Genomic DNA, 11841 nt, shown 5'->3' with positions numbered 1-11841 from the left:
TCTATATGCATGCATTATAACATTAGAATATTAACCCTGCATATAGACTAGAATCATATTGGGTTAATATTCTAATGTTATAATGCATGCATATAGACTAGAATCATATTTGTATTATAACATTAGAATATTAACCCAATATGATTCTAGTCTATAATGCATGCATTATAACATTAGATTATTAACTGAATATGATTCTAGTCTATATGCATGCATTATAACATTAGATTATTAACTCAATATGATTCTAGTCTATATGCATGCATTATAACATTAGATTAGTAACTCAATATGATTCTAGCCTATATGCATGCATTTTAACATTAGATTATTAACTCAATATGATTCTCGTCTATATGCATGCATTATAACATTAGATTATTAACTCAATATGATTCTAGCCTATATGCATGCATTATAACATTAGATTAGTAACTCAATATGATTCTCGTCTATATGCATGCATTATAACATTAGATTATTAACTCAATATGATATGTTTTGATAGCTATAACTAGGAAGACATAAAACGACGAGTATAAATTCTCAACAGCTTCTTAATTCTCCAGTAATTCCTGTCTCCTCCTCGTGAATAAATTGAGTTAATTTTGCTTGTGAAATCAAGTATAGTGACATGTCCAATGACGCGAATAAGGGGATGGGGCGAGAATCAAGCCGTCTCCTATATCTCCCAAGCAATGTTTTCTTATAATTCCAGGTGAATCATTATAACTATGGTGGTTGAGTAACACTCGCTGGAGACCTATTTTTATTTCAACTAAATCTACTTAGCACGCAAATTTGTTCACGTTACTATGGTTTTAAAAACAAATTCATATGACAATATAACAATTGTGGTATAGTTTAGTTCGTACACTGTTGTGAATTTTTACGAATACTAAACATACCAGATATGTTGCTCCCAGTAGAATTAAATGAATATATGTCTTACTCTTTCAGCAACAAAGATAATACATAAGATGTGTTTTACTATTTCCATTTATTTTTGTACGAGCAGTATCGAATAATATTGTAACGCTACTGCGAATTTGTTTAAGTTTGATGGATAAATGGTCGCGTGAAGCCCCAGTCACGATTTTGTTTGTTTGTTTGTAATTAAGCACAACGATACAGAATAGGCTATCTGTGCTCTGCCCACCACCGGTATCGAAACCCGGTTTCTAGCGTTGTAAGTCCACAGACATACCGCTGTGCCACTGGGGGGGGGCACTTTCGCTTAAATTCGCGAAGTTAAGCGTTTGATCATCAGACTGTATTTCTAGCATAAAGCTAGTAAAATCCTCACTGGAACATAAAATATATTTTTATATTCACCTAAAACATCTTTGAAATATTTTGAGTACAAAACAAATCAGTTTACTCAGTGTAATAACAATATATGAAAAATTTGGATTTTTTTTTAAGAAATACTTATCACATCGCAACAGATTTGAATCTTAGGATCTTGTGTAGTGCAATGTTAGATGATGCTAGAGTTGCACTAATATATCCTATCCAATGTATTAAATGATATACATATCTTAAAAAGTTTAAACACCGAAAGCTGGCGAAATATTAGAAAAACCAATAAGCTTAAAATCTGGTATATAAAAAAAAACAAGTAAATTTGCAATTGTTTTTTCATATTCCTTTTACTTAATTCGTCCATTACGAAAACACGCCTTTGTTTTGGAGCTGCAATGGATAAGTTATGAGAAATGTGGGTGAAAAATATATATTCAGTTAACTAGTATTTATAACAATTTTGACGCATTTATATGTGTATATACGTTATCTGTATTTTTCCTGCGTTGCTTAGATACGCGGAATGTTACCACTACAAGTTGTATGAGCATTATTTGCCAGGATATGTCTATTTAATTTAAAATGTAAATGTGAAGTTTATACGTAACTTACAAGTGCATTATTTTATAAATGGTTATAAAAATACCAAAATGCTACAAGACTATATATACATATAAAGTTCGAGATTTAGACAAGTTATCATTGTTCGTACCTCGACAAGTGACTAAAGGTGTAAAGTCATATTATGATATATTAATTTATTCGGTATACACATATTTGAGTTAATACTTTGAAATTTTGTGCTTAGGTTTCGTTATTTTAACCACTGAAAATCTGAAGAAGGCTAATTATATAATTATATCTTAAATGCTGTTAAAAAAACAGTCCTTCTAATTTTGCTTTTTTTTGTTTCAGCAGAGTAATCCACGAAGTTAGCTGTTGCCTATACTAATTATTTCCTGTGATCTAAGCCGTTAACTTGACGAGACTGGAAGCTTTTGTTCTATGTAGAGGCAGAGAGAAAGAGCTATAAAAGAGTGGCGTAGTTGCGGGTAAAGACAGCAGTTAGCGAAGGCAGCATCTAACACTAAACATGAAAATTGCGTCCACTCTTTTTTACCTTCTTCTCATTGTACCAGACTCATTTCGCACAACGCCTGTAATAACAGAGTAAACTTTTTTTTTTCTTCAATAGAAGTGCAACAATCTTGTAAGCACTGTGAAAATTTAAAATAATATAATCTATAATGCATGTCTGTATATAACAATCTGAAATATGTAAGCAAGGTATGTTTTCGTAACAAAGTCAGAATTTGGATGCTTTCGATATGGTAACTGTACGTTTGATATATCTGAATTTTAAAAGCATTCCTTATTGTTGGTGCCTGATTTTTCCTGACTTTTTTAAGTTATGAAAAACAACACTTTAACAAATATCTTTTTGTACAAAAACTACACGCTAGTTTTCCTTTCCTTTTAAAAATGAAATCTTAGATTGTGTTCATTTCGTGTGTCAAGTAATAACTATGTGCATTTGAGGATTAACTGAAAATTGAGGATTAATTGAAAACTTATGCTGCATTTTCAATTTAAAATTGTCATCAGTGTATCGTATCGATTACTTATCCTTCTAAACTATTGACGATCAGTAATATCACATGACTTTTAGGTAATTAATTAATCCAAGAAAACGGACAATGTGTGATACGGAAAATTCGGGATTCACAAATTACTGAATTAAAAACAACCATATTTGATAAAATCCATCGTGTCAGGTCTAAAGAAACAACTTATAGTATGCCCTTAGAAACAAATGGTCAAGCTGAAGATAATTTGAATAAAGAATCAGATTAAAAAAAATAGTGATCTGGTCAGAATCTTACCAGCCTGATCATTCATTGAAGTCATAGAGACTAGTTGTGTCCTGAGAGTCTTAACTTTATGTGAAAATATTTCCTTCAATAATTGCTTGTAGGATAGATATTTTGTGTTCAAGAGTCACTGCTTTAATAAAGTGTTTTATTCTTTTCTTTTGTTGCATGTTGATCATGAGCTATTTTTTCTCTAGTGATATTTATCATGTTAAATGTTGAAAGAACGTAAACATGTTTACACGTCAGGTTTCTTAGAATTCTTCACAACTAATTTTTTGAAGCACGCATATTTTTACATAATCTACCTCTAAATACGTTTTTTTTAAATACTGATTTTAAAGCGCCTTTGTCATTTTAACAAGATTTACTACTAATAAATGAATAAGCCTGAAGCTACTTAGAAGTATAAGTTCAGTTTCATTTTTATGAAACAAAATTACATATATTTATCTAAAAAATATTTTTAACATACTCTCCTTATAAGTTTTTGCAGTGTCGCTTAAGTTTGACAGAAATCAGGGTTAATTATGAATAAGTTACTCTTCACAAGAATGACATTTTGAATATACAATGAACAGAAATATTGAAGAAAGCGAGGAGTTTCTTAATCATTGGGCTTCATTAGAATAATTGATATTAAACAATTCGCCTTTTAATTTGCATTTAGACAAGAATATACAGTTATGCTCTTGGTAATCACAATGCGCTTTTTTCTTTTTTTACGCATTTTATTGAACTTGGCTTGGGTGTTTATTGTTGTTTATTTTCAAGACGCCTATTTTATGTAATTTTTACTTTTCACGAGTGTAAACTTTATCGTTTAAATGAATAACTGTAAAAGTCTTTTTCATGTTTACTCTAATGATTTTGATATTTGGATGTGATTGTTTATTGTACACCATGTTTCTGAATGAATAAAATTTGAAGTTGAGCCTATTTTCCCGAGTTCTCTTTGGAATTCTCCTTAAACGTTAGAATCTAATGGTAACTTCAACATGTTTATTATAACGTTGTCTTTCCTGCTCGTTGCTGCTTCTGAAATGGTTGGACTTTAGAAATAATAAGACATGGACACATTAATTCTTTAATAAAAGAACAGCGCTGTAATAGTGCAACGTAAAATAAGAAATCCATACATTGTTGATAATCTATGTCTTTTATACTTTCTTATCTGTTTAAAGTACGTAAAGAGCTCAAGGTAGTTAAAAAAGTGACAATTAAACAGCGATAACTCAAAAGAGGTTAAACAGCGAACTTAAGGAAAACATCACTAGTGGAAATCATGGTCCTTTTGGTGCTCAGTATCGGAAAAGTAAAAGCAAAAGAGAAAAAACGTACAAAAAAGCCAGATTTTTAAAACTAAAATGGATCGTTTCCCAAGTTAAGATGCTATCATTAGAAGAAGTAAAAAATCTACTGGTGCTAAAACTAGTGAAAATGTCAGTGGTAAAAACTTCTATTATGCTGCCTCAGAAGTAGAATAAATTATATTTTCTCATAAATGTTTGTTTGTTTGAAATTAAGCACAAAGCTACACAATGTCCACCACGGGTATCGAAACCCGGATTCTAGTGTTGTAAGTCCGCAGACCTACCACTGTGCCACTGGGGGGCTCATAAATGTAAAGAAAGGCAGCAAGAAAGTAATTGATTTAATGTCCACAAAACAGCTCAAAGGTGCAACATTTGTTGGTCGAAATGAATTCGTTGCAGCTTCAGATATTTCACTTTCCAGAGATCACAAGAGAAGGAAATACATAACAATTTATCAAATACGATGTCTTTTCAGGAAAAAGTATCAACATAATGGTTTCAATATTTATCTTTTCGAGATTCATTGTTTATATATTGTTACAAAAATTACTTCAGAACTAGCTTACTAGATCAAGATATGACAATGTAACCAACATGGAAGACAAGAACAATAGCATAAGCGGGGAAACTGAAGGGGATGGGGATGTACTGGAGACATATGCCCACCAAGATTACGACACGTATGATATAGAACATCGTTTATTAACAAAAAAGGGGACATAGATATATATTTTTTAATATGTTTGTATTACTTATTTTACTTTTTTTTGGTTGTGTTTTCTTGCTGTAGTTTCTCCTCATGATTACTGTTTTGTGTTTTAGTTGTTTAATTATCGTTAAATTTAACATTTGTACTTTACCAATGTCCCAAGACTTATGTAAAGACTGAAGATGGAATCTGATAGAATTCCGAAACGTTTATCTGTGTCCCCCTTTTTGTTAATAAACAATGTTGTATAGCATTAGCGTCGTAATCTTGTTTAATATCAAACTTCGTTTTCCTTCGAACACATCGATTGCTTATGCCCACCAATTTTTGACCTGATAATGAAGTACCCTTTGAATGCGGAATAGCAACATGTGTATAATTATTGGGGAGCTCACTATTTCTATATGGCAGATAAAGTGTACCCAGTCGTCGGTGCCTCCCAAATTCAAATTTGGTACCTTGTTACCCTACAATGAATAATGGTCGTTAATAAAAAAATTAGAGCTTTTTTGTGGTCTCATGCTGAACGATGTAACAGTTGGTCCAATCGAGGCAGTGACTTTTATCAACTTGATTACAACCAAATACCTCTGCTGTTATTCTTCAACTTATCATTGGGATTTTTAAGCGATTAATGGTAAAAGGACACAATACTGAGGATAACACACGACACTTAATCTAAACGAAAATACTCTTAGATCAGAGCAATAGAATCCAAAGCCAATCAAGAACAACAACCTCCTCCTCTAAGTGGCTATGGTGATGAAAACGGAATGACAGAAACATTATTTGAATACTTATCTGTTAAGTCTACCTATGCAACTCCATTAGGTTTTGTGTCTTGTGGTTGTTTTATCTTGTAGGCAGATATGTATGTGTACAGTTGGGGGTTTGTACAAAGTTTGTTAAAATGTGTAACATATTATTCGCTTCGTCATTCTCCCTATAATGTTGTTACAATGGAATTTAATGCATCGGGCAACATTGTCTACTAATAGCCATCAGGATGACCACGATCGACAATAGTGGAAACAATTTTGAAATAACGGTTTCGATAAAGTGCGATTAAACCACAGTGGGCACATATATATCTTAGAATGGGGGAATGTATTTGGTATTAAGTACAACCTCCGTTTATTTTAAACATGTAAATATAAATGTAGATTAATTAATTTTAACCCAACCTAAAAAAAATGATGATGATGTATCTCCAAAAAAAAATTATAAATAAAAAACATTTGAAAATAATTTTTTGCCGTTAGTAATTAAAAGTTTTTCACGATATTCTATATTAAAGTTTTATATCGCACATTTTTAAAATGAACAAGAACAAAACAGCTCACACTTTAAATGTTATTATAAATAGATCATTCGATTAGATCTTAATATCAAAGGGGCCATATCCGTGGTATGTGTTTTATTTTGAAGATATGTTCATATTTGATTTAAGATTTGAGTTTAAATGCCTATTCTGTAATAGGCTCATTATTCAAATTTTCATCGACTTTAGAGAAAACGTTGCTTTTTATTGATAATATGTTCTTCTCTTTACAACGGCCTATTTTGACTATTTATGTTGACTTTTATTTACACACTAGGATGCAACAAAATATTTCAAGTTCATTATACTGCACAACATCTTGAAACATAGCTGTTTACTGTGTGTTGATCTTTGATCTTAATGTCATTTAAATATTCACATAATCTTATATTCAAGGGCTATCCTGTTTATCAGTAGGACTTTGGGTGCAGTGTATTTTAATTAACGATATTTTTAGGTGAAACGTAATGTATTCTTGCGTTTTATTTACCGCACTAAATTTTCAATTATAAGCATTTCATTTTGATTCCTAAAATTAGAACATTCTAGACATTTTTATAATTTCATCTGGCCTTTGAATGTTTCAAAAACTAGCATTTTTTAAGGGTAGTTCGGTGTTACCTGTTAGAAATTCCTAGATTGGTTTCTAGATTAATGTCTAAGTACAAACAAGTTAAAATTTGTTCCCCATGTTGGTGTGATCTGAATTTAGTAGAGGAGTGCATTCTTTCAGGAAATTATCGAGTAATGTAAGGCTATAGCTCTACACACCAAAATGTCATCAATGGGGGACTAAAATGTAATATATTATAAAACTAACATACACGTACATCCAATACGACAAAAAACTATACTTCAACGTTAAAATAAAACTACAATTATTGTGAATTAGCGTATATAACGTAATATATTTTCAAATAAGTAGAAGGAGGTATCTATTAGCGCAATATACCTTCCCTTCGTTTGGTTAATTATGGCTTATACATTTTAAAAGAAGAAAAAAATAAAATCTTACATCCACAGTGAAGAGAAGTAACTATAGGGACATTTGGTTCAACATTTAAATAAAATCATCAGTGATATTAATTGACACTGGAACTCAGAAGGTATAATATTTTTTTTTTGTAACCAAGCAAACCAGAAGGTGAAAAGGTACAAAATGAAACCTTTAGATTCTCACGTTCTTTAGGTAGCACTGTAATTCAGAGTGTTACCTGTCTGAGAACCTTTAGAATGTCAAGAACAATAAGTGAGTTACAGATTAGTTAAGATGGTATACGAATTTATTTGTTTTCTTAATTTTTAGTAGTATTTAATTCGCATTTTTCTATGATATTACTTTAATTTAATCAGCTTACTGAGACAATAAAGTACTTTTTACCATAAGTCCCTGAGTTTTATCACTCACTTTTACTGCAATGGGTTTTTTTCTAGTCCTGTTAAAGTAATTCATTAGTAGGTTATTTAATATTTTTCTGAAAGATTATAGTAATAATGAATATAGCTAGAGGAATAATTTCGAATTATTAAAATTAATTAAAAATTCAGTGTTTGATAGTAAAGCTTTCTATGTTGAGACTTTGTATATTAACATCTTTTTGGAAGAAATAATAGATTTACGTGCTGAACAAATTCTTAATGATAATGTAAATGGATTATATATTTTAAGACCCTTATTTCTGAAGTTAATTAATTTTTCTACTAAAAACATTTAAATGTTTTTGTTTCATGATAATCATTGATACCAAATGGATGGTATGGCTATAGGCTCTAGGTTGGCTCCTTTTTGGGCCTATTTTTCTTTGTGTTCATGAAGAGCACTAGTTAGACGAATGTAGATGACACTTTTGCCATCTTTAAGGATCCTGATCATATTCATCAATAGTGTAAAACGAGTAAGCGTAACAGTGTTCGATTCACAGTTGAAAGTCAGCAAGACCACATACTTGCTTCTTGGACAAATTAGTTCACAGATATGATATTAACGTTGAGTGGAAGTTTACCACGAACAAATATTTTCTTGCTTGTATTTCAACCGTAACTTTGCGTATAAACTCTCAAGTACATATGAAATTTTGCCTACAATTTGAACAAACGAAACTACATCAATGAATTAAGTTCCTGAGCGTTAAGTATTTTTAACTTTATCTTATATCAGTAAACATGCTTTGTTCGTTAAAAAACAGTTGATGCTGTGTACCCTTCTTCAAAAAATGCATCCACACATACAATTAAGCCGCCTTTAAAAAAAAATCAGGATGTCATATTCAGTATTTGTTTTAAATATAAAGACCGAATTTCTCCCATGAAAACATCAATTTTGACTTACCAATTTACTTGTCCTTGTTGTAAATAGGGTCATTTTGAATCTACGACGTGACTGCAGACATGAATGAAAGAGAAGGCAAATTTAAGGACAGCGAATAAATAGATCAAACATGCCGAAGCACGCCCTTTCGTGAGTGTGACGTGATCGTTTCTTGAAATTAGCTAAAAAATCGTACCTAATGACAAATACAAACAACGTATTTGTATAAAAGAAAATTTACTCATTTGTAATCACAACAACTTAACCGAGAAAATTCATCATATGAATTACTGCTTATTCAATGTACTTGGAAATATTGTTTGTTTGTTTGTAATTAAGCACAAAGCTACACAATGGGCTATCTGTGCTATGTCAATCACGGGTATCGAAACCCGGATTCTAGCGTTATAAGTCCACAGACATACCGTTGTGCTACTAGGGGGGCTGCAATTGGAAAGAACATATATATGTATATAAATCAGCATTAATGGTTAACCAGCTAAAATAAGATGATTTCTAAATATTATTCAATGTTAAAACTTCTTTGAAAAAAAATAGAAAGGAGCTTTTCTAATTCAAGACTAAAAACGCCATGTTCGTAACTAAAAAATAGAAATTTTAATCAGCATGTTTTTAAATATCTTTTCAGATGTTTATAAAAATATTTTTTAGTGTCTTTGGATTATATTCAATTACGTACTTTTTTAAACGCGTAATTGTGGTTATTAAAGCGCTTATTCCTCATTGTATTTATTTGTTTCCTTATAAATATACATGAAAACATTTTAAAGGATTAAGAGTATGTTAGTTATGGATGCTGTTTTTGTCCCCCTTTTTTCCTTTAAGCATTTTAATTCAAATATTATCAAACTGTTTTACTTTTAATATAATTCATTTAGATATCATATTTTTTAGCCTCCAATCTACATTTCCTCTTCTTATTTGAAAACAAACAAGTCTTAGAAATATTTAACTGAAATAAGTGAAAACAAAATAAACGGTATTTGAAAGGTGATGTTTTAATAGAAATGCAGTCAACGTATCGCTATTAATACACTAGAATTTCTCACAAACTATTCTTGTCTTTATGAACTTCATGCTGAACTATCTTTCGAATGTTGTTCAGTTCAAATTAAGGCAGAAGCATCTTCTTAAATGTGTTATTTTCAACTAAAAAAAAAAAAGGTGGTGAAATTTTGATAATACAGTTTTTGCAAGTAATGTTTTTTTATAATCCCCGTTCACATATTTAAATATATATATATTGATATGGTCAGAAAAAGCCATTCCTTAGGATTTAAGACCAACTGTTTTAGTTTTCCTATGGTTAGCGGAAAGTCTGGGGGCTTATAACGCTAAAAATCGGGTTTCGATACTTGCGGTGGGCACAACACAGATAATCCAACAAAAAAATTAAATATTTTATTTTGTGATGTTGACTGTTGGTAATCATAATGAGCTAAACTGGCTAGCTGACGATTCTGGCTGAGTCCATTTCTTTTAGAGTTTTGGTGTTTTTTAGCACAAAGCTACACAGTGGGCTATTTGGGCTCTGCCCACCACGGAAAGTCCAATTTTAGCGTTGTAATTCTTGTTTTCGTGTATTACTGAGAGCCAGTGCTAAGTATGTAGCTACGAAATAAATCAATTTTAATAAAAGTAGCGACAATATAATATAAGGATGATTCTTAGACAGTAAAGGAAAAAATTGCATTTTCTGCTAATTGCTTTAAAATACTTGATAAAAGTAAATTAAATTAAACAAATTATTAGATGCCAGCTAATAATAGTTCAAACCGAATTAATTTGTAAGGTCATTCAGTAACAAATCTGGACTAAAAATAACAAATTAGTGAAGCAAAATGATTTTGCATTATTATAATTTTTGTGTTTTTCCAGTAATTTTGTTTTTTAAGTTAAAGCCTACAAAATAGGCTTAACAACAATCGAAAAGGAGAAAAATTATTTACAGACCTTTAATCAGTAAGGATTTGTAATGAAATCCGCAATGAAACTTGATTAAGAAGGCAACAGTATCTAAGAGTAAAAAAAAAGTAACTTCTATAATACAATTATATTTGAAAAAAATTGCATTATATTGTTTACTGGTTAGAAACTCAGAAGGGTCCACGAACAAGAAAAATTTAATTACTGAACCAATGATTCGATAAATGAAAAGTAACTCGGTTTATTATATGAAGTAAGTAACCAGACTGAATAGCATCAAATTATCGTAAAACCTAAATTTCAAATATATTGTTGGTGATCGTTTGTAGATAGTTAAGTCACGTTATGTATTTCCTGTTATATAACAATACTTACGTTAATAAGATATTAAATAACGTAAAATAATGTGGATTGTGAAGAAAAACATATCTATAATTAAGCTAATTAATGAAATATAAATTGTAGGGACTAACTTCTTTCGTAAATCCGCATTAAAACATACATTTCTATTGAATGGTTTGTTTGTGCATAAACACAAAGCTAGACAATACGCTATTTGTTTATTTTCACGTGAGAAACCCTCAGACTTATCTCTGAGCCACCGAGGAACAAATAATAATTTTTATGAAAATTTTCAACAAGCTGAATCTAAAAAATAATGCGAGATCTGATGACAAAAAAATGTAATTATTAAACATCCACTTTTAATAATAGATCTCATAGATCTCAATTAGTGTGGCTATTTAATTTTATTTCTCATTAAAAATATACAAACCTTTTTTGCTAAACTGAAGGAATGATGGATGTATGATTTAGTGGATGAGCGAATATTTGATAACACATTTAGGTTTATAATCAGAAACTATAAACGTTTCAAACCACAACACAGTATTTTAAGAACATCTACAACATTTACGTGTTTAGATTGTTCTACAGGATAAAACATCTTCCAGATTAGTTCCATATTATCTTTCGGAATGTTACGCTTTAATATTGTGGTTTATTCACTTTAACAACAATAATAACAAAGAGGACAAATAACAAACAGGAAAAGTTCAGAAATA

General features: G+C 30.5%; 1 protein-coding gene and 1 long non-coding RNA gene across 4 annotated transcripts in view; one reads left to right on the top strand and one right to left on the bottom strand.

Annotated features, from left to right (window-relative positions):
• Nucleotides 1-4115, top strand: part of LOC111085199 (sperm surface protein Sp17-like) — a 26341-nt gene extending 22226 nt beyond the window's left edge. For 2 of the 3 annotated variants that reach the window (XM_022382693.1, XM_022382695.1), the window contains exon 4: nt 2221-4115. In XM_022382693.1, the coding sequence (XP_022238401.1) occupies nt 2221-2228 (8 nt within the window). In that variant the 3' untranslated portion in view covers nt 2229-4115. The remainder of the gene's footprint in view (nt 1-2220) is intronic. The other variant, XM_022382694.1, reaches the window with a different exon arrangement.
• Nucleotides 4116-5392: 1277 nt separating this feature from the next.
• Nucleotides 5393-11841, bottom strand: part of LOC111085202 — a 25102-nt gene continuing 18653 nt past the window's right edge. Inside the window, exon 3 of the long non-coding RNA XR_002610035.1 lies at nt 5393-5511. This is a non-coding gene — a long non-coding RNA (uncharacterized LOC111085202). The remainder of the gene's footprint in view (nt 5512-11841) is intronic.

Source organism: Limulus polyphemus, unplaced genomic scaffold (genome assembly GCF_000517525.1).
Source record: "Limulus polyphemus unplaced genomic scaffold, Limulus_polyphemus-2.1.2 Scaffold271, whole genome shotgun sequence".
Taxonomy (NCBI): Eukaryota; Metazoa; Arthropoda; class Merostomata; order Xiphosura; family Limulidae; genus Limulus; species Limulus polyphemus.
This window is presented reverse-complemented; position numbering and strand designations above follow the sequence as displayed.